At 45.5% G+C, this 26,379-nt stretch overlaps 1 protein-coding gene across 15 annotated transcripts in view; it reads left to right on the forward strand.

Moving 5' to 3' along the window:
* LOC115149987 (arf-GAP with coiled-coil, ANK repeat and PH domain-containing protein 3) overlaps positions 1 to 26,379 on the forward strand; it is a 160,264-nt gene that overhangs the window by 89,396 nt on the left and 44,489 nt on the right. For 13 of the 15 annotated variants that reach the window (XM_029692831.1, XM_029692835.1, XM_029692836.1 and 10 more), the window contains exon 10: positions 4,712 to 4,723. The exons of the other annotated variants lie outside the window; for them this stretch is intronic. In XM_029692831.1, coding sequence (XP_029548691.1) covers positions 4,712 to 4,723 — 12 coding nt within the window. The remainder of the gene's footprint in view (positions 1 to 4,711; positions 4,724 to 26,379) is intronic. 15 annotated transcript variants of the gene reach the window in all.

The following is a 26,379-nucleotide window of genomic DNA, read 5'->3' on the forward strand; positions in this document are numbered from 1 at the left end:
AGGCCCACCACAACCTGAAGGTGTCAGCCCCACAATCTGAAGGTGTCAGCCCCACAACCTGAAGGTGTCAGGCCCACCACAACCTGAAGGTGTTAGGCCCACCACAATCTGAAGGTGTCAGGCCCACCACAACCTGAAGGTGTCAGGCCCACCACAACCTGAAGGTGTCAGGCCCACCACAACCTGAAGGTGTCAGGCCCAGCACAATCTGAAGGTGTCAGGCCCACCGTCTGAAGGTGTCAGGCCCACAGTCTGAAGGCTGCGTATTGCAAGCCTGTGTACGTGGCCAAGACTGACAAATATTAGTGGTAGCAGCTTGCACCCTTGTCCAAGGCTGTCCCAGCGTGCTACGAGGGACTGGTATTTTATAAGGTTGTCGGCAAAGGCCTGCTCCATGTAGCAGTGATATGAGCAGCCCAGTTCCCACAACAACAACAACAACATCGACAACATCTGGCGTATTTGCCACACAGGAAAACACATCATAATCTTCATCATCATCACACCAGCTTCCTGTTAACAGCAGAATGTTTATGGATATGTGCTGTTGGTGAGACCACCTCTCTCACATCGCTGGCTACCAGGTCAACAAGGCAGTCATGCTATGTATAGGTCCTTTTGTGAACAGCGGCCATTCACAACATGGGCAACAGCCTCCATTACATTTTACTCATGTAGAATACAGAATGGGTCATGGTTTGCAGGGTACCAGAGACCTGGATTACAGTATATGTTGTTGCTAGAACCTGTAACCTCGCCTTAACAGTGAAGGTGAGAATGTCCTGGCAATTTGGCAGCATTCTGGTACATGGAATGGGAGACAGAGGGGTCAGTACATTCCAGAGCAGTAAGTTTCCCCCTGCAGCCTCAGAACAGTAAGTTTCCCCCTGCAGCCTCAGAACAGTAAGTTTCCCCCTGCAGCCTCAGAACAGTAAGTTTCCCCCTGCAGCCTCAGAACAGTAAGTTTCCCCCTGCAGGCTCAGAACAGTAAGTTTCCCCCTGCAGCCTCAGAACAGTAAGTTTCCCCCTGCAGCCTCAGAACAGTAAGTTTCCCCCTGCAGACTCAGAACAGTAAGTTTCCCCCTGCAGCCTCAGAACAGTAAGTTTCCCCCTGCAGCCTCAGATCAGTAAGTTCCCCCCTGCAGACTCAGAACAGTAAGTTTCCCCCTGCAGCCTCAGAACAGTAAGTTTCCCCCTGCAGCCTCAGAACAGTGAGTTTCCCCCTACAGCCTCAGAACAGTAAGTTTCCCCCTGCAGCCTCAGAACAGTGAGTTTCCCGCTACAGCCTCAGAACAGTAAGTTTCCCCCTGCAGCCTCAGAACAGTAAGTTTCCCCCTGCAGCCTCAGAACAGTGAGTTTCCCCCTACAGCCTCAGAACAGTAAGTTTCCCCCTGCAGCCTCAGAACAGTGAGTTTCCCCCTGCAGCCTCAGAACAGTGAGTTTCCCCCTACAGCCTCAGAACAGTAAGTTCCCCCTGCAGACTCAGAACAGTAAGTTTCCCCCTGCAGCCTCAGAACAGTAAGTTTCCCCCTGCAGCCTCAGAACAGTACGTTTCCCCCTGCAGCCTCAGAACAGTACGTTTCCCCCTGCAGCCTCAGACCAGTCCAGAGTGTTGTCCCTACTGACTCAGACCAGTCCAGAGTGTTGTCCCTACTGACTCAGACCAGTCCAGAGTGTTGTCCCTACTGACTCAGACCAGTCCAGAGTGTTGTCCCTACTGACTCAGACCAGTCCAGAGTTTTGTCCCTACTGACTCAGACCAGTCCAGAGTTTTGTCCCTACTGACTCAGACCAGTCCAGAGTGTTGTCCCTACTGACTCAGACCAGTCCAGAGTGTTGTCCCTACTGACTCAGACCAGTCCAGAGTGTTGTCCCTACTGACTCAGACCAGTCCAGAGTTTTGTCCCTACTGACTCAGACCAGTCCAGAGTGTTGTCCCTACTGACTCAGACCAGTCCAGAGTGTTGTCCCTACTGACTCAGACCAGTCCAGAGTGTTGTCCCTACTGGACTCAGACCAGTCCAGAGTGTTGTCCCTACTGACTCAGACCAGTCCAGAGTGTTGTCCCTACTGACTCAGACCAGTCCAGAGTTTTGTCCCTACTGACTCAGACCAGTCCAGAGTGTTGTCCCTACTGACTCAGACCAGTCCAGAGTGTTGTCCCTACTGACTCAGACCAGTCCAGAGTGTTGTCCCTACTGACTCAGACCAGTCCAGAGTGTTGTCCCTACTGACTCAGACCAGTCCAGAGTGTTGTCCCTACTGACTCAGACCAGTCCAGAGTGTTGTCCCTACTGACTCAGACCAGTCCAGAGTGTTGTCCCTACTGACTCAGACCAGTCCAGAGTGTTGTCCCTACTGACTCAGACCAGTCCAGAGTGTTGTCCCTACTGACTCAGACCAGTCCAGAGTGTTGTCCTGGATGTATGATGAGACGTTCCATCACGGGTGTCAGAAACGTCCACAACAACACAGGGGTCTCTCACAAACTATCAGAGACAGTCACTGGCTCAGTCGTCGTGTCCGTGTCCATCTGACCTCCTCTCCAGCCTGTATTCATCTGACCTCCTCTCCAGTCTGTATTCATCTGACCTCCTCTCCAGTCTGGGTCCATCTGACCTCCTCTCCAGCCTGTATTCATCTGACCTCCTCTCCAGTCTGGGTCCATCTGACCTCCTCTCCAGTCTGGGTCCATCTGACCTCCTCTCCAGTCTGGGTCCATCTGACCTCCTCTCCAGCCTGGGTCCATCTGACCTCCTCTCCAGTCTGTATCCATCTGACCTCCTCTCCAGCCTGGGTCCATCTGACCTCCTCTCCAGTCTGGGTCCATCTGACCTCCTCTCCAGTCTGGGTCCATCTGACCTCCTCTCCAGTCCGGGTCCACAGGTCGATGAGGTCCGGCCAGTCTGACCAGACACCAAAGCCCACAGCACGAGTGTCCAATTTTCCATTGTCCTTCCTCCTGAAGCATACACACACACACACACACACACACACACACACACACACACACACACACACACACACACACACACACACACACACACACACACACACACACACACACACACATAAATGTTTTCAGTCAGTGAAAACCTTAATGTGACAGGATGTTACTTCCCTCTACCTTAACATGACAGGATGTTGTTTTTATTCATATCAAAACTCTATAAACTCTATAAACTCTATAAACTCTATAAAACCAATTGCATCTGGACATTTCAAACAAAGCTGTCTCCATCTTAGAACAGACTGGTTTCTCCAGGACAAACTATGCTTCTTTTAGCATCAAAAGATTGTTCATTAAAAAAATAGAACCAAAATTCATGAAAGCTTCTCTGTGCTTAGCCAGAGATTTCAACATTTTACTATTTGTGGATTAGAGCTGTCTTTCTGTCTGCTTTGATTTTGAGAACAGTGATGTTCAACAACAAAATGCATGACATATATTTTAATTAGAATAGCTTCTACTCAGTGACTTGTTTTTCCACTTTTGGACTCTTGCAGAGTTAAAATAAGACTATTTTCTAAAAGTACATTCTCTTTTGTCAAACGTTTGAGTGAGTTGTTTTGGGACTTTTATTTGTGGGTGTCTGGAACAGCTAAGACAGCTCTTTACTTAGAAAGACGCCCATGTACACACACACGCACACGCGCGCACACACACACACACACACACACACACACACACACACACACACACACACACACACACACACACACACAGGGACCATCACCCATCTGTTATCTGATGGGACGCCAACAGGGTCTGCCGGCAAGCCAGACAGTGTCTATGTGCGTGTGCTTGCGTGAGTGTTACTGTTGGCTTTGGGACTCTTTGAATATCAGGCTGGGGGGGCTTACAATTCGGGTCAGGTCTCTCTCTCTCTGTGTGTGTGTGTGTGTGTGTGTGTGTGTGTGTGTGTGTGTGTGTGTGTGTGTGTGTGTGTGTGTGTGTGTGTGTGTGTGTGTGTGTGTGTGTGTGTGTGTGTGTGAGAGTGTGTGGGTGTTTTTCTGTCTTGGCCCTGATGCTGTGCCAGTGAAGCATTCAGGCTACTCACCTTATCAAGGGCTACTCACCTTATCAAGGGTTACTCACCTTATCAAGGGTTACTCACCTTATCAAGGGTTACTCACCTTGTCAAGGGCTACTCACCTTATCAGGGGCTACTCACCTTATCAAGGGTTACTCACCTTATCAGGGGCTACTCACCTTATCAGGGGCTACTCACCTTATCAAGGGCTACTCACCTTATCAAGGGCTACTCACCTTATCAAGGGCTACTCACCTTATCAAGGGCTACTCACCTTATCAGGGGCTACTCACCTTATCAAGGGCTACTCACCTTATCAGGGGCTATTCACCTTATCAAGGGCTACTCACCTTATCAAGGGCTACTCACCTTATCAGGGGCTACTCACCTTATCAAGGGCTACTCACCTTATCAGGGGCTACTCACCTTATCAAGGGATACTCACCTTATCAAGGGCTACTCACCTTATCAGGGGCTACTCACCTTATCAAGGGCTACTCACCTTATCAGGGGCTACTCACCTTATCAGGGGCTACTCACCTTATCAAGGGCTACTCACCTTATCAGGGGCTACTAACTACATGCCAGTTTACTTCCTGACCTTGTGATTGTGCTAACATTCATTTGTTTCTTTCTCTCCTTTCTACCAACGCCCTCCGTCCAATGATATTCTCCAGACTCTGATGGAGGTGAGTACTTAAAGAATGGGGGAGAGAGGATGGGGGGAGAGGATGAGGAGAGAGGATGAGGAGAGAGGATGAGGGGAGAGGATGGGGGGAGAGGATGGGGGGAGAGGATGGGGGAGAGGATGAGGAGAGAGGATGGGAGTGAGAGGATGGGGAGAAGATGGGGGGAGAGGATGGGGGGAGAAGATGGGGGGAGAAGATGGGGAGAAGATGGGGGGAGAGGATGGGGGAGAGGATGGGGGGAGAGGATGGGGGAGAGGATGGGAGAGAGGATGGGGAGAGAGGATGGGGTGAGAGGATGGAGGGAGAGAGGATGGGGAGAAGATGGGGGGAAGATGGGGGGAGAGGATGGGGGAGGATGGGAGGATGATAATTGCGCCAGAGGGGATGGCTGTTTGTAACTTGTTTTGTACATAATGTTGCTGCTACCGTCTCTAATGACTGAAAATAACTTCTGGACATCAGAACAGCGATTACTCATCTTGAAGTGGACAAATATTTTTTCTTTAATGAGTCCGACGCGAAGGATATACTGCTTTGTCGAGACAAGGCCCAAATCCCTGTCATCTGCGTGAAGAAAAGATGTAGAAAAAGGGGGAGGAGGACAAGGTGACTTGTAAGAATTTGCCGACGAGTAGGTAAAAACCACCCCTACCCTCAGTATTATTGGCCAACAAACTGAATGATCTACGATTAAGACTATCCTACCAACGAGACATAAAAAATGTTTCACCGAGACTTGACTGAACGACGACACGGATAATATAGAGCTGGCAGGATTCTCTGTGTATAGCCTCGTTATTGTTATGTAATTTTCTTGTATTACTTTTTGATGTTATACATTTTTTTTACTTTGGTTTATTTTCTTAACTATATTTCTTGATCTGCATTGTTGGTTAAGGGCTTGTACATAAGCATTTCACAGTAAGGTCTAAACCAGTTACAAATATTTGGCTGTGTGCATGTATGTGTGTGTGTGTGTGTGTGTGTGTGTGTGTGTGTGTGTGTGTGTGTGTGTGTGTGTGTGTGTGTGTGTGTGTGTGTGTGTGTGTGTGTGTGTGTGTGTGTGTGTGTGTGTGAGGGTACTAGAAACACAAGGCCAGCTGGTACAAGGACCTCATGTCAGAGTTATTGTGTGGCCTCTGAAAAGACACCACAACAGGCTCCATTAAACTGCTGCCATTGGTGTCTGTCTGCATTGACTACCCGTACAGTATACAAACTCTAAGTCTTAGTGTACTTTCCTGTGCTATACTCTACCTCACTTTACTAGTAGTAGGAGTACTCTGACTGGCTAGCTTTACTAGTAGTAGGAGTACTCTGACTGGCTAGCTTTACTAGTAGTAGGAGTATTCTGACTGGCTAGCTTTACTAGTAGTAGGAGTACTCTGACTGGCTAGCTTTACTAGTAGTAGGAGTACTCTGACTGGCTAGCTTTACTAGTAGTAGGAGTACTCTGACTGGCTAGCTTTACTAGTAGTAGGAGTACTCTGACTGGCTAGCTTTACTAGTAGTAGGAGTACTCTGACTGGCAGACTTTACTAGTAGTAGGAGTACTCTGACTGGCTAGCTTTACTAGTAGTAGGAGTACTCTGACTGGCTAGCTTTACTAGTAGTAGGAGTATTCTGACTGGCTAGCTTTACTAGTAGTAGGAGTACTCTGACTGGCTAGCTTTACTAGTAGTAGGAGTACTCTGACTGGCTAGCTTTACTAGTAGTAGGAGTACTCTGACTGACTAGCTTTACTAGTAGTAGGAGTACTCTGACTGGCTAGCTTTACTAGTAGTAGGAGTACTCTGACTGACTAGCTTTACTAGTAGTAGGAGTACTCTGACTGGCTAGCTTTACTAGTAGTAGGAGTACTCTGACTGGCTAGCTTTACTAGTAGTAGGAGTACTCTGACTGGCTAGCTTTACTAGTAGTAGGAGTATTCTGACTGGCTAGCTTTACTAGTAGTAGGAGTACTCTGACTGGCTAGCTTTACTAGTAGTAGGAGTACTCTGACTGGCTAGCTTTACTAGTAGTAGGAGTACTCTGACTGGCTAGCTTTACTAGTAGTAGGAGTATTCTGACTGGCTAGCTTTACTAGTAGTAGGAGTATTCTGACTGGCTAGCTTTACTAGTAGTAGGAGTACTCTGACTGGCTAGCTTTACTAGTAGTAGGAGTATTCTGACTGGCTAGCTTTACTAGTAGTAGGAGTATTCTGACTGGCTAGCTTTACTAGTAGTAGGAGTATTCTGACTGGCTAGCTTTACTAGTAGTAGGAGTATTCTGACTGGCTAGCTTTACTAGTAGTAGGAGTACTCTGACTGGCTAGCTTTACTAGTAGTAGGAGTATTCTGACTGGCTAGCTTTACTAGTAGTAGGAGTACTCTGACTGGCTAGCTTTACTAGTAGTAGGAGTACTCTGACTGGCTAGCTTTACTAGTAGTAGGAGTACTCTGACTGGCTAGCTTTACTAGTAGTAGGAGTACTCTGACTGGCTAGCTTTACTAGTAGTAGGAGTACTCTGACTGGCTAGCTTTACTAGTAGTAGGAGTATTCTGACTGGCTAGCTTTACTAGTAGTAGGAGTACTCTGACTGGCTAGCTTTACGAGTAGTAGGAGTATTCTGACTGGCTAGCTTTACTAGTAGTAGGAGTATTCTGACAGGACATTTCCTGTCAGAGTTATACAGCTCTCTAAAGGTATGCAGTGACTGACATGACAAGAGGAAAACTGATGATGCAGTTAAGGAGGGATGGTTCTACTGTAGGGATAGACCCTTAACTGGTTCTACTGTAGGGATAGACCCTTAACTGGTTCTACTGTAGGGACAGACCCTTAACTGGTTCTACTGTAGGGATAGACCCTTAACTGGTTCTACTGTAGGAACAGACCCTTAACTGGTTCTACTGTAGGGATAGACCCTTAACTGGTTCTACTGTAGGGACAGACCCTTAACTGGTTCTACTGTAGGGATAGACCCTTAATAACTGGTTCTACTGTAGGGATAGACCCTTAACTGGTTCTACTGTAGGGATAGACCCTTAACTGGTTCTACTGTAGGGATAGACCCTTAACTGGTTCTACTGTAGGGATAGACCCTTAATAACTGGTTCTACTGTAGGGATAGACCCTTAACTGGTTCTACTGTAAGGATAGACCCTTAATAACTGGTTCTACTGTAGGAACAGACCCTTAATAACTGGTTCTACTGTAGGGATAGACCCTTAATAACTGGTTCTACTGTAGGGACAGACCCTTAACTGGTTCTACTGTAGGGATAGACCCTTAACTGGTTCTACTGTAGGGATAGACCCTTAACTGGTTCTACTGTAGGGACAGACCCTTAACTGGTTCTACTGTAGGGATAGACCCTTAACTGGTTCTACTGTAGGAACAGACCCTTAACTGGTTCTACTGTAGGGATAGACCCTTAACTGGTTCTACTGTAGGGACAGACCCTTAACTGGTTCTACTGTAGGGATAGACCCTTAACTGGTTCTACTGTAGGGATAGACCATTAACTGGTTCTACTGTAGGGACAGACCCTTAACTGTTTCTACTGTAGGGATAGACCCTTAACTGGTTCTACTGTAGGAACAGACCCTTAACTGGTTCTACTGTAGGGATAGACCCTTAACTGGTTCTACTGTAGGGACAGACCCTTAACTGGTTCTACTGTAGGGATAGACCCTTAATAACTGGTTCTACTGTAGGGATAGACCCTTAACTGGTTCTACTGTAGGGATAGACCCTTAACTGGTTCTACTGTAGGGATAGACCCTTAATAACTGGTTCTACTGTAGGGATAGACCCTTAACTGGTTCTACTGTAAGGATAGACCCTTAATAACTGGTTCTACTGTAGGAACAGACCCTTAATAACTGGTTCTACTGTAGGGATAGACCCTTAATAACTGGTTCTACTGTAGGGACAGACCCTTAACTGGTTCTACTGTAGGGATAGACCCTTAACTGGTTCTACTGTAGGGATAGACCCTTAACTGGTTCTACTGTAGGGACAGACCCTTAACTGGTTCTACTGTAGGGATAGACCCTTAACTGGTTCTACTGTAGGAACAGACCCTTAACTGGTTCTACTGTAGGGATAGACCCTTAACTGGTTCTACTGTAGGGACAGACCCTTAACTGGTTCTACTGTAGGGATAGACCCTTAACTGGTTCTACTGTAGGGATAGACCATTAACTGGTTCTACTGTAGGGACAGACCCTTAACTGTTTCTACTGTAGGGATAGACCCTTAACTGGTTCTACTGTAGGAACAGACCCTTAACTGGTTCTACTGTAGGGACAGACCCTTAACTGGTTCTACTGTAGGGATAGACCCTTAATAACTGGTTCTACTGTAGGAACAGACCCTTAACTGGTTCTACTGTAGGGACAGACCCTTAACTGGTTCTACTGTAGGGATAGACCCTTAATAACTGGTTCTACTGTAGGGATAGACCCTTAACTGGTTCTACTGTAGGGATAGACCCTTAACTGGTTCTACTGTAGGGATAGACCCTTAACTGGTTCTACTGTAGGGACAGACCCTTAACTGGTTCTACTGTAGGAACAGACCCTTAACTGGTTCTACTGTAGGGATAGACCCTTAATAACTGGTTCTACTGTAGGGATAGACCCTTAACTGGTTCTACTGTAGGGATAGACCCTTAATAACTGGTTCTACTGTAGGGATAGACCCTTAACTGGTTCTACTGTAGGGATAGACCCTTAATAACTGGTTCTACTGTAGGGATAGACCCTTAATCACTGGTTCTACTGTAGGAACAGACCCTTAACTGGTTCTACTGTAGGGATAGACCCTTAACTGGTTCTACTGTAGGGATAGACCCTTAACTGGTTCTACTGTAGGGACAGACCCTTAATAACTGGTTCTACTGTAGGGATAGACCCTTAATAACTGGTTCTACTGTAGGGATAGACCCTTAACTGGTTCTACTGTAGGGACAGGCCCTTAACTGGTTCTACTGTAGGGATAGACCCTTAATAACTGGTTCTACTGTAGGGACAGACCCTTAACTGGTTCTACTGTAGGGATAGACCCTTAATAACTGGTTCTACTGTAGGGACAGACCCTTAATAACTGGTTCTACTGTAGGGATAGACCCTTAATAACTGGTTCTACTGTAGGGACAGACCCTTAACTGGTTCTACTGTAGGGATAGACCCTTAATAACTGGTTCTACTGTAGGGACAGACCCTTAACTGGTTATACTGTAGGGACAGGCCCTTAACTGGTTCTACTGTAGGGATAGACCCTTAACTGGTTCTACTGTAGGGATAGACCCTTAACTGGTTCTACTGTAGGGACAGACCCTTAACTGGTTCTACTGTAGAGATAGACCCTTAACTGGTTCTACTGTAGGGATAGACCCTTAACTGGTTCTACTGTAGGGATAGACCCTTAACTGGTTCTACTGTAGGGATAGACCCTTAACTGGTTCTACTGTAGGGATAGACCCTTAACTGGTTCTACTGTAGGGACAGACCCTTAATAACTGGTTCTACTGTAGGGATAGACCCTTAACTGGTTTTACTGTAGGGATAGACCCTTAACTGGTTCTACTGTAGAGATAGACCCTTAACTGGTTCTACTGTAGGAACAGACCCTTAATAACTGGTTCTACTGTAGGGACATACCCTTAATAACTGGTTCTACTGTAGGGATAGACCCTTAACTGGTTCTACTGTAGGGATAGACCCTTAATAACTGGTTCTACTGTAGGGATAGACCCTTAACTGGTTCTACTGTAGGGATAGACCCTTAACTGGTTCTACTGTAGGGATAGACCCTTAACTGGTTCTACTGTAGGGACAGACCCTTAACTGGTTCTACTGTAGGGATAGACCCTTAACTGGTTCTACTGTAGGAACAGACCCTTAACTGGTTCTACTGTAGGGATAGACCCTTAACTGGTTCTACTGTAGGGACAGACCCTTAACTGGTTCTACTGTAGGGATAGACCCTTAATAACTGGTTCTACTATAGGGATAGACCCTTAACTGGTTCTACTGTAGGGATAGACCCTTAACTGGTTCTACTGTAGGGATAGACCCTTAACTGGTTCTACTGTAGGGACAGACCCTTAACTGGTTCTACTGTAGGAACAGACCCTTAACTGGTTCTACTGTAGGGATAGACCCTTAATAACTGGTTCTACTGTAGGGATAGACCCTTAACTGGTTCTACTGTAGGGATAGACCCTTAATAACTGGTTCTACTGTAGGGATAGACCCTTAACTGGTTCTACTGTAAGGATAGACCCTTAATAACTGGTTCTACTGTAGGAACATACCCTTAATAACTGGTTCTACTGTAGGGATAGACCCTTAATAACTGGTTCTACTGTAGGGATAGACCCTTAATCACTGGTTCTACTGTAGGAACAGACCCTTAACTGGTTCTACTGTAGGGATAGACCCTTAACTGGTTCTACTGTAGGGATAGACCCTTAACTGGTTCTACTGTAGGGACAGACCCTTAATAACTGGTTCTACTGTAGGGATAGACCCTTAACTGGTTCTACTGTAGGGACAGGCCCTTAACTGGTTCTACTGTAGGGATAGACCCTTAATAACTGGTTCTACTGTAGGGACAGACCCTTAACTGGTTATACTGTAGCGACAGGCCCTTAACTGGTTCTACTGTAGGGATAGACCCTTAACTGGTTCTACTGTAGGGATAGACCCTTAACTGGTTCTACTGTAGGGACAGACCCTTAACTGGTTCTACTGTAGAGATAGACCCTTAACTGGTTCTACTGTAGGGATAGACCCTTAACTGGTTCTACTGTAGGGATAGACCCTTAACTGGTTCTACTGTAGGGATAGACCCTTAACTGGTTCTACTGTAGGGACAGACCCTTAATAACTGGTTCTACTGTAGGGATAGACCCTTAACTGGTTTTACTGTAGGGATAGACCCTTAACTGGTTCTACTGTAGAGATAGACCCTTAACTGGTTCTACTGTAAGAACAGACCCTTAATAACTGGTTCTACTGTAGGGACATACCCTTAATAACTGGTTCTACTGTAGGGATAGACCCTTAACTGGTTCTACTGTAGGGATAGACCCTTAATAACTGGTTCTACTGTAGGGATAGACCCTTAACTGGTTCTACTGTAGGGATAGACCCTTAACTGGTTCTACTGTAGGGATAGACCCTTAACTGGTTCTACTGTAGGGACAGACCCTTAACTGGTTCTACTGTAGGGATAGACCCTTAACTGGTTCTACCGTAGGAACAGACCCTTAACTGGTTCTACTGTAGGGATAGACCCTTAACTGGTTCTACTGTAGGGACAGACCCTTAACTGGTTCTACTGTAGGGATAGACCCTTAATAACTGGTTCTACTATAGGGATAGACCCTTAACTGGTTCTACTGTAGGGATAGACCCTTAACTGGTTCTACTGTAGGGATAGACCCTTAACTGGTTCTACTGTAGGGACAGACCCTTAACTGGTTCTACTGTAGGAACAGACCCTTAACTTGTTCTACTGTAGGGATAGACCCTTAATAACTGGTTCTACTGTAGGGATAGACCCTTAACTGGTTCTACTGTAGGAATAGACCCTTAATAACTGGTTCTACTGTAGGGATAGACCCTTAACTGGTTCTACTGTAAGGATAGACCCTTAATAACTGGTTCTACTGTAGGAACATACCCTTAATAACTGGTTCTACTGTAGGGATAGACCCTTAATAACTGGTTCTACTGTAGGGACAGACCCTTAACTGGTTCTACTGTAGGGATAGACCCTTAATAACTGGTTCTACTGTAGGGATAGACCCTTAATAACTGGTTCTACTGTAGGAACAGACCCTTAACTGGTTCTACTGTAGGGATAGACCCTTAACTGGTTCTACTGTAGGGATAGACCCTTAACTGGTTCTACTGTAGGGACAGACCCTTAATAACTGGTTCTACTGTAGGGATAGAACCTTAATAACTGGTTCTACTGTAGGGATAGACCCTTAACTGATTCTACTGTAGGGACAGGCCCTTAACTGGTTCCACTGTAGGGATAGACCCTTAATAACTGGTTCTACTGTAGGGACAGACCCTTAACTGGTTCTACTGTAGGGATAGACCCTTAACTGGTTCTACTGTAGGGATAGACCCTTAACTGGTTCTACTGTAGGGATAGACCCTTAATAACTGGTTCTACTGAAGGGACATACCCTTAACTGGTTCTACTGTAGGGATAGACCCTTAATAACTGGTTCTACTGTAGGGACAGACCCTTAATAACTGGTTCTACTGTAGGGATAGACCCTTAATAACTGGTTCTACTGTAGGGACAGACCCTTAACTGGTTCTACTGTAGGGATAGACCCTTAATAACTGGTTCTACTGTAGGGATAGACCCTTAATAACTGGTTCTACTGTAGGGACAGACCCTTAACTGGTTCTACTGTAGGGACAGGCCCTTAACTGGTTCTACTGTAGGGATAGACCCTTAACTGGTTCTACTGTAGGGATAGACCCTTAACTGGTTCTACTGTAGGGACAGACCCTTAACTGGTTCTACTGTAGAGATAGACCCTTAACTGGTTCTACTGTAGGGATAGACCCTTAACTGGTTCTACTGTAGGGATAGACCCTTAACTGGTTCTACTGTAGAGATAGACCCTTAACTGGTTCTACTGTAGGAACAGACCCTTAATAACTGGTTCTACTGTAGGGACATACCCTTAATAACTGGTTCTACTGTAGGGATAGACCCTTAACTGGTTCTACTGTAGGGATATACCCTTAATAACTGGTTCTACTGTAAGGATAGACCCTTAACTGGTTCTACTGTAGGGATAGACCCTTAACTGGTTCTACTGTAGGGACAGACCCTTAACTGGTTCTACTGTAGGGATAGACCCTTAATAACTGGTTCTACTGTAGGGACAGACCCTTAATAACTGGTCCTACTGTAGGGATAGACCCTTAACTGGTTCTACTGTATGGATAGACCCTTAACTGGTTCTACTGTAGGGACAGACCCTTAACTGGTTCTACTGTAGGGATAGACCCTTAACTGGTTCTACTGTAGGAACAGACCCTTAACTGGTTCTACTGTAGGGATAGACCCTTAACTGGTTCTACTGTAGGGACAGACCGTTAACTGGTTCTACTGTAGGGATAGACCCTTAATAACTGGTTCTACTGTAGGTATAGACCCTTAACTGGTTCTACTGTAGGGATAGACCCTTAACTGGTTCTACTGTAGGGATAGACCCTTAACTGGTTCTACTGTAGGGACAGACCCTTAACTGGTTCTACTGTAGGAACAGACCCTTAACTGGTTCTACTGTAGGGATAGACCCTTAATAACTGGTTCTACTGTAGGGATAGACCCTTAACTGGTTCTACTGTAGGGATAGACCCTTAATAACTGGTTCTACTGTAGGGATAGACCCTTAACTGGTTCTACTGTAGGGATAGACCCTTAATAACTGGTTCTACTATAGGGATAGACCCTTAACTGGTTCTACTGTAGGGATAGACCCTTAACTGGTTCTACTGTAGGGATAGACCCTTAACTGGTTCTACTGTAGGGACAGACCCTTAACTGGTTCTACTGTAGGAACAGACCCTTAACTGGTTCTACTGTAGGGATAGACCCTTAATAACTGGTTCTACTGTAGGGATAGACCCTTAACTGGTTCTACTGTAGGGATAGACCCTTAATAACTGGTTCTACTGTAGGGATAGACCCTTAACTGGTTCTACTGTAAGGATAGACCCTTAATAACTGGTTCTACTGTAGGAACATACCCTTAATAACTGGTTCTACTGTAGGGATAGACCCTTAATAACTGGTTCTACTGTAGGGATAGACCCTTAATCACTGGTTCTACTGTAGGAACAGACCCTTAACTGGTTCTACTGTAGGGATAGACCCTTAACTGGTTCTACTGTAGGGATAGACCCTTAACTGGTTCTACTGTAGGGACAGACCCTTAATAACTGGTTCTACTGTAGGGATAGACCCTTAATAACTGGTTCTACTGTAGGGATAGACCCTTAACTGGTTCTACTGTAGGGACAGGCCCTTAACTGGTTCTACTGTAGGGATAGACCCTTAATAACTGGTTCTACTGTAGGGACAGACCCTTAACTGGTTATACTGTAGCGACAGGCCCTTAACTGGTTCTACTGTAGGGATAGACCCTTAACTGGTTCTACTGTAGGGATAGACCCTTAACTGGTTCTACTGTAGGGACAGACCCTTAACTGGTTCTACTGTAGAGATAGACCCTTAACTGGTTCTACTGTAGGGATAGACCCTTAACTGGTTCTACTTTAGGGATAGACCCTTAACTGGTTCTACTGTAGGGATAGACCCTTAACTGGTTCTACTGTAGGGACAGACCCTTAATAACTGGTTCTACTGTAGGGATAGACCCTTAACTGGTTTTACTGTAGGGATAGACCCTTAACTGGTTCTACTGTAGAGATAGACCCTTAACTGGTTCTACTGTAAGAACAGACCCTTAATAACTGGTTCTACTGTAGGGACATACCCTTAATAACTGGTTCTACTGTAGGGATAGACCCTTAACTGGTTCTACTGTAGGGATAGACCCTTAATAACTGGTTCTACTGTAGGGATAGACCCTTAACTGGTTCTACTGTAGGGATAGACCCTTAACTGGTTCTACTGTAGGGATAGACCCTTAACTGGTTCTACTGTAGGGACAGACCCTTAACTGGTTCTACTGTAGGGATAGACCCTTAACTGGTTCTACCGTAGGAACAGACCCTTAACTGGTTCTACTGTAGGGATAGACCCTTAACTGGTTCTACTGTAGGGACAGACCCTTAACTGGTTCTACTGTAGGGATAGACCCTTAATAACTGGTTCTACTATAGGGATAGACCCTTAACTGGTTCTACTGTAGGGATAGACCCTTAACTGGTTCTACTGTAGGGATAGACCCTTAACTGGTTCTACTGTAGGGACAGACCCTTAACTGGTTCTACTGTAGGAACAGACCCTTAACTGGTTCTACTGTAGGGATAGACCCTTAATAACTGGTTCTACTGTAGGGATAGACCCTTAACTGGTTCTACTGTAGGGATAGACCCTTAATAACTGGTTCTACTGTAGGGATAGACCCTTAACTGGTTCTACTGTAAGGATAGACCCTTAATAACTGGTTCTACTGTAGGAACATACCCTTAATAACTGGTTCTACTGTAGGGATAGACCCTTAATAACTGGTTCTACTGTAGGGACAGACCCTTAACTGGTTCTACTGTAGGGATAGACCCTTAATAACTGGTTCTACTGTAGGGATAGACCCTTAATAACTGGTTCTACTGTAGGAACAGACCCTTAACTGGTTCTACTGTAGGGATAGACCCTTAACTGGTTCTACTGTAGGGATAGACCCTTAACTGGTTCTACTGTAGGGACAGACCCTTAATAACTGGTTCTACTGTAGGGATAGAACCTTAATAACTGGTTCTACTGTAGGGATAGACCCTTAACTGATTCTACTGTAGGGACAGGCCCTTAACTGGTTCCACTGTAGGGATAGACCCTTAATAACTGGTTCTACTGTAGGGACAGACCCTTAACTGGTTCTACTGTAGGGATAGACCCTTAACTGGTTCTACTGTAGGGATAGACCCTTAACTGGTTCTACTGTAGGGATAGACCCTTAATAACTGGTTCTACTGAAGGGACATACCCTTAACTGGTTCTACTGTAGGGATAGACCCTTAATAACTGGTTCTACTGTAGGGACAGACCCTTAATAACTGGTTCTACTGTAGGGATAGACCCTTAATAACTGGTTCTACTGTAGGGACAGACCCTTAACTGGTTCTACTGTAGGGATAGACCCTTAATAACTGGTTCTACTGTAGGGATAGACCCTTAATAACTGGTTCTACTGTAGGGACAGACCCTTAACTGGTTCTACTGTAGGGACAGGCCCTTAACTGGTTCTACTGTAGGGATAGACCCTTAACTGGTTCTACTGTAGGGATAGACCCTTAACTGGTTCTACTGTAGGGACAGACCCTTAACTGGTTCTACTGTAGAGATAGACCCTTAACTGGTTCTACTGTAGGGATAGACCCTTAACTGGTTCTACTGTAGGGATAGACCCTTAACTGGTTCTACTGTAGAGATAGACCCTTAACTGGTTCTACTGTAGGAACAGACCCTTAATAACTGGTTCTACTGTAGGGACATACCCTTAATAACTGGTTCTACTGTAGGGATAGACCCTTAACTGGTTCTACTGTAGGGATATACCCTTAATAACTGGTTCTACTGTAAGGATAGACCCTTAACTGGTTCTACTGTAGGGATAGACCCTTAACTGGTTCTACTGTAGGGACAGACCCTTAACTGGTTCTACTGTAGGGATAGACCCTTAATAACTGGTTCTACTGTAGGGACAGACCCTTAATAACTGGTCCTACTGTAGGGATAGACCCTTAACTGGTTCTACTGTATGGATAGACCCTTAACTGGTTCTACTGTAGGGACAGACCCTTAACTGGTTCTACTGTAGGGATAGACCCTTAACTGGTTCTACTGTAGGAACAGACCCTTAACTGGTTCTACTGTAGGGATAGACCCTTAACTGGTTCTACTGTAGGGACAGACCGTTAACTGGTTCTACTGTAGGGATAGACCCTTAATAACTGGTTCTACTGTAGGTATAGACCCTTAACTGGTTCTACTGTAGGGATAGACCCTTAACTGGTTCTACTGTAGGGATAGACCCTTAACTGGTTCTACTGTAGGGACAGACCCTTAACTGGTTCTACTGTAGGAACAGACCCTTAACTGGTTCTACTGTAGGGATAGACCCTTAATAACTGGTTCTACTGTAGGGATAGACCCTTAACTGGTTCTACTGTAGGGATAGACCCTTAATAACTGGTTCTACTGTAGGGATAGACCCTTAACTGGTTCTACTGTAAGGATAGACCCTTAATAACTGGTTCTACTGTAGGAACAGACCCTTAATAACTGGTTCTACTGTAGGGATAGACCCTTAATAACTGGTTCTACTGTAGGGACAGACCCTTAATAACTGGTTCTACTGTAGGGATAGACCCTTAATAACTGGTTCTACTGTAGGGATATACCCTTAATAACTGGTTCTACTGTAGGAACAGACCCTTAACTGGTTCTACTGTAGGGATAGACCCTTAACTGGTTCTACTGTAGGGATAGACCCTTAACTGGTTCTACTGTAGGGACAGACCCTTAATAACTGGTTCTACTGTAGGGATAGACCCTTAATAACTGGTTCTACTGTAGGGATAGACCCTTAACTGGTTCTACTGTAGGGACAGGCCCTTAACTGGTTCTACTGTAGGGATAGACCCTTAATAACTGGTTCTACTGTAGGGACAGACCCTTAACTGGTTCTACTGTAGGGATAGACCCTTAACTGGTTCTACTGTAGGGATATACCCTTAATAACTGGTTCTACTGTAGGAACAGACCCTTAACTGGTTCTACTGTAGGGATAGACCCTTAACTGGTTCTACTGTAGGGATAGACCCTTAACTGGTTCTACTGTAGGGACAGACCCTTAATAACTGGTTCTACTCTAGGGATAGACCCTTAATAACTGGTTCTACTGTAGGGATAGACCCTTAACTGGTTCTACTGTAGGGACAGGCCCTTAACTGGTTCTACTGTAGGGATAGACCCTTAATAACTGGTTCTACTGTAGGGACAGACCCTTAACTGGTTCTACTGTAGGGATAGACCCTTAACTGGTTCTACTGTAGGGATAGACCCTTAACTGGTTCTACTGTAGGGATAGACCCTTAATAACTGGTTCTACTGTAGGGACAGACCCTTAACTGGTTCTACTGTAGGGATAGACCCTTAATAACTGGTTCTACTGTAGGGACAGACCCTTAATAACTGGTTCTACTGTAGGGATAGACCCTTAATAACTGGTTCTACTGTAGGGACAGACCCTTAACTGGTTCTACTGTAGGGATAGACCCTTAATAACTGGTTCTACTTTATTGATAGACCCTTAATAACTGGTTCTACTGTAGGGACAGACCCTTAACTGGTTCTACTGTAGGGACAGGCCCTTAACTGGTTCTACTGTAGGGATAGACCCTTAACTGGTTCTACTGTAGGGATAGACCCTTAACTGGTTCTACTGTAGGGACAGACCCTTAACTGGTTCTACTGTAGGGACAGACCCTTAATAACTGGTTCTACTGTAGGGATAGACCCTTAACTGGTTTTATTGTAGGGATAGACCCTTAACTGGTTCTACTGTAGAGATAGACCCTTAACTGGTTCTACTGTAGGAACAGACCCTTAATAACTGGTTCTACTGTAGGGACATACCCTTAATAACTGGTTCTACTGTAGGGATAGACCCTTAACTGGTTCTACTGTAGGGATAGACCCTTAATAACTGGTTCTACTGTAGGGATAGACCCTTAACTGGTTCTACTGTAGGGATAGACCCTTAACTGGTTCTACTGTAGGGACAGACCCTTAACTGGTTCTACTGTAGGGATAGACCCTTAATAACTGGTTCTACTGTAGGGACAGACCCTTAATAACTGGTTCTACTGTAGGGATAGACCCTTAACTGGTTCTACTGTAGGGATAGACCCTTAACTGGTTCTACTGTAGGGATAGACCCTTAACTGGTTCTACTGTAGGGATAGACCCTTAATAACTGGTTCTACTGTAGGGACAGACCCTTAAGTGGTTCTACTGTAGGGATAGACCCTTAACTGGTTCTACTGTAGGGATAGACCCTTAATAACTGGTTCTACTGTAGGGATAGACCCTTAACTGGTTCTACTGTAGGGATAGGCCCTTAACTGGTTCTACTGTAGGGACAGACCCTTAATAACTGGTTCTACTGTAGGGACAGACCCTTAGTAACTGGTTCTACTGTAGGAACAGACCCTTAACTGGTTCTACTGTAGGGATAGACCCTTAATAACTGGTTCTACTGTAGGGATAGACCCTTAACTGGTTCTACTGTAGGGACAGACCCTTAACTGGTTCTACTGTAGGGATAGACCCTTAACTGGTTCTACTGTAGGGACAGACCCTTAAATGGTTCTACTGTAGGGACAGACCCTTAATAACTGGTTCTACTGTAGGGATAGACCCTTAATAACTGGTTCTACTGTAGGGATAGACCCTTAACTGGTTCTACTGTAGGGATAGACCCTTAATAACTGGTTCTACTGTAGGGATAGACCCTTAACTTGTTCTACTGTAGGGATAGACCCTTAACTGGTTCTACTGTAGGGACAGACCCTTAATAACTGGTTCTACTGTAGGGATAGACCCTTAACTGGTTCTACTGTAGGGATAGACCCTTAACTGGTTCTACTGTAGGGATAGACCCTTAACTGGTTCTACTGTAGGGACAGACCCTTAACTGGTTCTACTGTAGAGATAGACCCTTAACTGGTTCTACTGTAGGGACAGACCCTTAAGTGTAAGGTTTATATGTGCTATCAGAAAAATAAAATAATGGGTTCACTTAAAGGAGATTCAGGGAGGTCAGAGACCAGGGGACACCAGGGCTGCTGTACCCGACAGCGGATATCCTCTCCTGGGCATGACGCCAACCTAAACTACCCTCTCCTTTCCCCACAGGCAAGACGGCTGAAGTCGACAGATGGCATGATGTCACACTGCTTAGGGATTAACAGATGGAAAGGGATAGAGAGCGAGAGAGGGATAGAGAGAGGAATAGAGAGAGGGATAGAGAGAGGAATAGAGAGAGGGATAGAGAGAGGGATAGAGAGAGGGATAGAGAGAGCGTGAGAGTGAGAGGTAGAGAGAGGTAGAGAGAGAGGTAGAGAGAGGTAGAAAGAGGTAGAGAGAGAGGTAGAGAGAGAGGTAGAGAGGTAGAGAGAGGTAGAGAGAGGTAGAGAGGTAGAGAGGTAGAGAGAGGTAGAGAGAGGTAGAGAGAGGTAGAGAGAGGTAGAGGTAGAGGTAGAGGTAGAGGTAGAGAGAGAGAGAGAGAGAGAGAGAGAGAGAGAGAGAGAGAGAGAGAGAGAGAGAGAGAGAGAGAGAGAGAGAGAGAGAGAGAGAGAGAGAAAATGCAGTTCAAGAAATAAAAAGTAATAAAATGAACAATAACAAGGCTATATACAGGGAGGACTGGTACCGAGTCAACAGGTTCGTTGAGGTATAACATTTGTACATCGGGGTAAAGGTAGGGGTGAAGTGACTATGCATAGATAATAAACAGAGAGTAGCAGCAGTGTAAAAACAAAGGAGGGGAGGTCAATGTAAATAGTCCAGGTGGCCATTTGATTAATTGTTCAGCAGTCTAATGGCTTGGAGGTAGAAGCTGTTCAGCAGTCTGATGGCTTGGAGGTAGCTGTTCAGCAGTCTAATGGCTTGGAGGTAGAAGCTGTTCAGCAGTCTTATGGCTTGGGGGTAGAAGCTGTTCAGCAGTCTTATGGCTTGGAGGTAGAAGCTGTTCAGCAGTCTGATGGCTTGGGGGTAGAAGTTGTTCTGCAGTCTGATGGCTTGGGGGTAGAAGTTGTTCAGCAGTCTTATGGCTTGGAGGTAGAAGCTGTTCAGGAGCCTTTTGGACCTAGACTTGGCACTCCGGTACCACTTGCCATGCGGTAGCAGAGAGAACAATCTATGACTTGGGTGACTGAGGGAGGTGTTTAGTCCCAGGGTCCTTAGCTTAGTGAGGGTTCTTTGACAATTTCATGGGCCTTCCTCTGACATTGCCTAGTATATAAGTCCTGGATGGCAGGAAGCTTGGCCCCAGTGATGTACTGGGCTGTACACACTACCCTCTGTAGTGCCTTATGGTCGGATGCCAAGCAGTTGCCATACCAGGCAGTGATGCAACCGGTCAGGATGCTCTCAATGGTGCAGCTGTAGAACTTTTTGAGGATATAGGGACCCATGCCAAATCTTTTCAGTCTCATGTGGGGGAAAAGGTGTTGTCGTGCCCTCTTCACAACTGTCTTGGTGGGTTTGTACCATGATAGTTCGTTGGTGATGTGGACGCCAAGGAACTTGAAACTCTCGACCCGCTACGCTACAGCCCCGTTGATGTTAATGGGGGCCTGTTCGACCCTCCTTTTCCTATAGTCCACGATCAGCTCCTTTGTCTTGATCACGTTGAGGGAGAGGTTGTTTTCCTGACACCACACGGCCAGGTCTCTGACCTCCTCCATGTCTCATCGTTGTTATGATCAGGCCTACCACTGTTGTGTCATCGGCAAACTTGATGATGGTGTTGGAGTCGTGCTTGGCCGTGCAGTCATGAGTGAACAGGTAGTTCTTGAGGGGACTTAGCACCCACCCCTGAGGGGCCCCCGTGTTGAGGATCAGCATGGCAGATGTGTTGTTGCCTACACTTACCACCTGGGGGCGGCCCGTCAGGAAGTCCAGGATCCAGTTGCAGAGGGAAGTGTTTAGTCCCAGGGTCCTTAGCTTAGTGATGAGCTTTGTGGGCACTATGGTGTTGAACGCTGAGCTGTAGTCAATGAACAGCATTCTCACATAGGTGTTCCTTTTGTCCAGGTGGGAAAGGGCAGTATGGAGTGCAATAGAGATTGCATCATCTGTGGATCTGTTGGGGCAGTATGCGAATTGGAGTCGGTCTAGGGTTTCTGAGATGGTGGTGTTGATGTGAGCCATGACCAGCCTTTCAAAGCACTTCATGGCTACAGACGTGAGTGCCACTAGGCTGTAGTCATTTAGGAAGGTCACCTTCACATTCTTGGGCAAAGGGACTATGATGGTCTGATTGAAACATGTGGGTACTACAGACTCGGTCAGGGAGAGGTTGAAAATGTCAGTGAAGACACTTGCCAGCTGGTCCACGCATGCTCTCAGTACACGCCTTGATAATCCGTCTGGCCCCGCGGCCTTGTGAATGATGACCTGATTAAAGGTCTTGCTGACATTGGCTACAGAGACTGTGATCACACAGTCGTCCAGGAAAGGCTGGTGCTCTCATGCATGATTCAGTGTTACTTGCCTTGAAGCTAGAGGATAAAGGGATAGAGAGGTAGAATTGAATTGAATAGAGAGCGAGACCGAGAGGGATAGATAGATAGATAGATAGATAGATAGATAGATAGATAGATAGATAGATAGATAGATAGATAGATAGATAGATAGACAGAGGGATAGATAGAGGGATAGATAGAGGGATAGGGATAGAGAGAGAGGTAGGTGGGTGTTAGTGTTGGGGGTGTAGGGACCTGTAGGTGGGGGTTAGTGTTGGGGGTATAGGGACCTGTGGGTGGATTCTGGGAGCCATAATGTGTGCTTGATTAGGCAGCAATAGACCGTCAGACAGATGGAAGCTGGGCTCCTCCAGGACTGTGGAGGGGAGAAAGAGGACCTGGCCTCAGGGTATCAAGGCTTTGGGGGGCCTCAGGGGGGGTAGAGTGGAAGGCTCGTAAATCGTTCTGTGTGCAGGGCGCAAGCGGTGTCTTTTCCATGGCAGCAGCATCGGCTTCTGAGAGCACTACATAAATGACAGCTGTATGCTAATGAGGTAGTCTGCTAGGGGGCCCTTAGCAACTCAGTCGGCGTCTCAATTTACTATTGAGAAGTAGAATAGTAGAATAAACATGGTACAAATTACGAAATTTGGTTGTGTATCAGCAGTTTTTCTCTTGTTACTTACTGTATGTCAGTCACTGACAGTCACTCAATTAGCCATTTCAGCTAACACGTTTTAGATTGGTAGTTAGCTGGCTAAACTATTTAAACTTGTAGTAATCATGGTTGAATACCGACTGGGCATGCAGGGCCCTGACCTCCCGGGGGGGGGGCCCACATTGATTTTTGTTAGTCATTCCCACTCAAATATCATATTAACATGGAATAACTCTTTACAAAATGTGTAGAATTGCATGAAATTAGCTTTAAAAGTGAAAATTAATCTCCACCCCATGGCAAAATGTGTAGAATTACAGGAAACTTTACTTTAAAACAAAAAATATTCTCTCCGCCATCAAGAGGAGGCCTAGGTGTGGGGCCCGCAACCAAATATCTCTCAGTGGCCCCCTTGGCAACCAAATCTCTCTCAGTTCCCCAAAAGGCTAGAGCCGGCCCTGACTATACACACACACTGCAGGGACCAGCATGAGCAGCTGGTTTCGGGAGGCAGTGTGGGTTGGAGCGCATGAACGTCGCTGCAGCACGAGCACACTGTTGACATTCGGTGTTCTGATGCTGTGGCGTGAGGTCCGTTATTCTCCATTCCTCCGGTGTGTTCGGAAGTCTACCAATTCAGACTCTTAATCCGTAACCGGAATATTGGAAAACGAGAAAAACATTTTGAATAACTGAACAGAAGCATATTTTTTTCTTTCTTTAATAAACCTTTGTTTTATTTGATTATTTATGTTCGAGAATTTGGAACTTAACTTTTAAAACGTGAAATGTTGTTGGATTGTACTCTGCAAAAGATGAAGATATTTGGCAGGTTGGATTACAAACTGGTGAGATTTTACTAAACTATTAGTTGCTTATTATAGGATGGTAATACTCATACACGTCTCCCAGGGCAATAATAACAGCTTTCTACAACAGGGATGGACCTCGGATATATTTTCCAAAATGTATTTAGATACTGCTGAGAGTTACAGTAGTAGAATACATAATTTGGTTGTGCGTTAGCAGTTTTTCCTCTTGTAATGTCCGTCACTGATTGTCACGTCTGCTAACATTTTTTAGATTGGTAAATTTGTTGAGCGGACAGCTATCTGAACTTGTTATACATGGTTGAATTACCATCTGGGGTGACCCAATTGATTTTGTTAGTCGGTCTCACTCCGATATATTAAACACTGTAACCATTTCTCTCCACCGCATGGCAAAATGTATACAATTGCATAAAATGTACTCTAAAAACATACAATTGTTCTCTCTGCTGTCATGGGGGGGGGGGGGGGGGGGGTCGTTAAAATGTTTTGCTGTGCGGGGTGTATGGATGTTGGTATGTAAACTGCTGCCCCTCATGATGAGTTCAGAATTGTTTGTGCCCCCCAGGTTGGTGATTTGAGTAAGAGGCATCTGAATGTCACATCTCAACAGTAAATGTATTTTGTTGTTTTCTCCCAGAATTTCAATCAAATAATTATGCCATTCTTTTTTTAATTAGAACGAAAGTGTGTGCCTGTCTGTCTGAAGGGGTGATGGATTCTTTGTATTTAGTGATGTCTTGTGGGTGGGGTTGTTCTATGTTTTCTATTTTTATGTTTAAGTTCTAGTTTTTCTATTTCTACGTTGGGATTGTTTGGGGTTGATCTCTAATTGGAGGCAGCTGATTCTCGTTGCCTCTGATTGGAGATCATATTTAAGTAGGGGGTTTTCTTCCTGGGTTTTGTGGGTAGTTGTTTTCTGTTTAGTGTATGTCACCTGATGGAACGGTTATCGGTCGTTTTGTTGTTTTGTTTAAGTATTTTCATTTAAAGGAAATATGAGCGCTTCCCATGCCACGCCTTGGTCCCCTTTAGACGACCCACGTTACATCTGTAGGTCGTAGTCCTACGTGACAAGCAGACAGACAGTTCTGTAGGTTGTAGTCCTACGTGACAAGCAGACAGACAGTTCTGTAGGTTGTAGTCCTACGTGACAAGCAGACAGACAGTTCTGTAGGCTATAGACCTAGGTGACAAGCAGACAGACAGTTCTGTAGGTTATAGACCTAGGTGACAAGCAGACAGACAGTTCTGTAGGTTGTAGTCCTACGTGACAAGCAGACAGACAGTTCTGTAGGTTGTAGTCCTACGTGACAAGCAGACAGACAGTTCTGTAGGCTATAGACCTAGGTGACAAGCAGACAGACAGTTCTGTAGGTTATAGACCTAGGTGACAAGCAGACAGACAGTTCTGTAGGTTGTAGTCCTACGTGACAAGCAGACAGACAGTTCTGTAGGTTATAGTCCTACGTGACAAGCAGACAGACAGTTCTGTAGGTTATAGTCCTAGGTGACAAGCAGACAGACAGTTCTGTAGGTTGTAGTCCTACGTGACAAGCAGACAGACAGTTCTGTAGGTTGTAGTCCTACGTGACAAGCAGACAGACAGTTCTGTAGGTTGTAGTCCTACGTGACAAGCAGACAGACAGTTCTGTAGGTTGTAGTCCTAGGTGACAAGCAGACAGACAGTTCTGTAGGTTGTAGTCCTACGTGACAAGCAGACAGACAGTTCTGTAGGTTGTAGTCCTACGTGACAAGCAGACAGACAGTTCTGTAGGTTGTAGTCCTACGTGACAAGCAGACAGACAGTTCTGTAGGTTGTAGTCCTACGTGACAAGCAGACAGACAGTTCTGTAGGTTATAGTCCTAGGTGACAAGCAGACAGACAGTTCTGTAGGTTATAGTCCTACGTGACAAGCAGACAGACAGTTCTGTAGGTTGTAGTCCTACGTGACAAGCAGACAGACAGTTCTGTAGGTTATAGACCTAGGTGACAAGCAGACAGACAGTTCTGTAGGTTATAGACCTAGGTGACAAGCAGACAGACAGTTCTGTAGGTTATAGACCTAGGTGACAAGCAGACAGACAGTTCTGTAGGTTATAGACCTACGTGACAAGCAGACAGACAGTTCTGTAGGTTGTAGTCCTACGTGACAAGCAGACAGACAGTTCTGTAGGTTGTAGTCCTACGTGAC

This window comes from Salmo trutta, chromosome 16, assembly GCF_901001165.1.
Source record: "Salmo trutta chromosome 16, fSalTru1.1, whole genome shotgun sequence".
In the NCBI taxonomy this organism is placed as follows: domain Eukaryota; kingdom Metazoa; phylum Chordata; class Actinopteri; order Salmoniformes; family Salmonidae; genus Salmo; species Salmo trutta.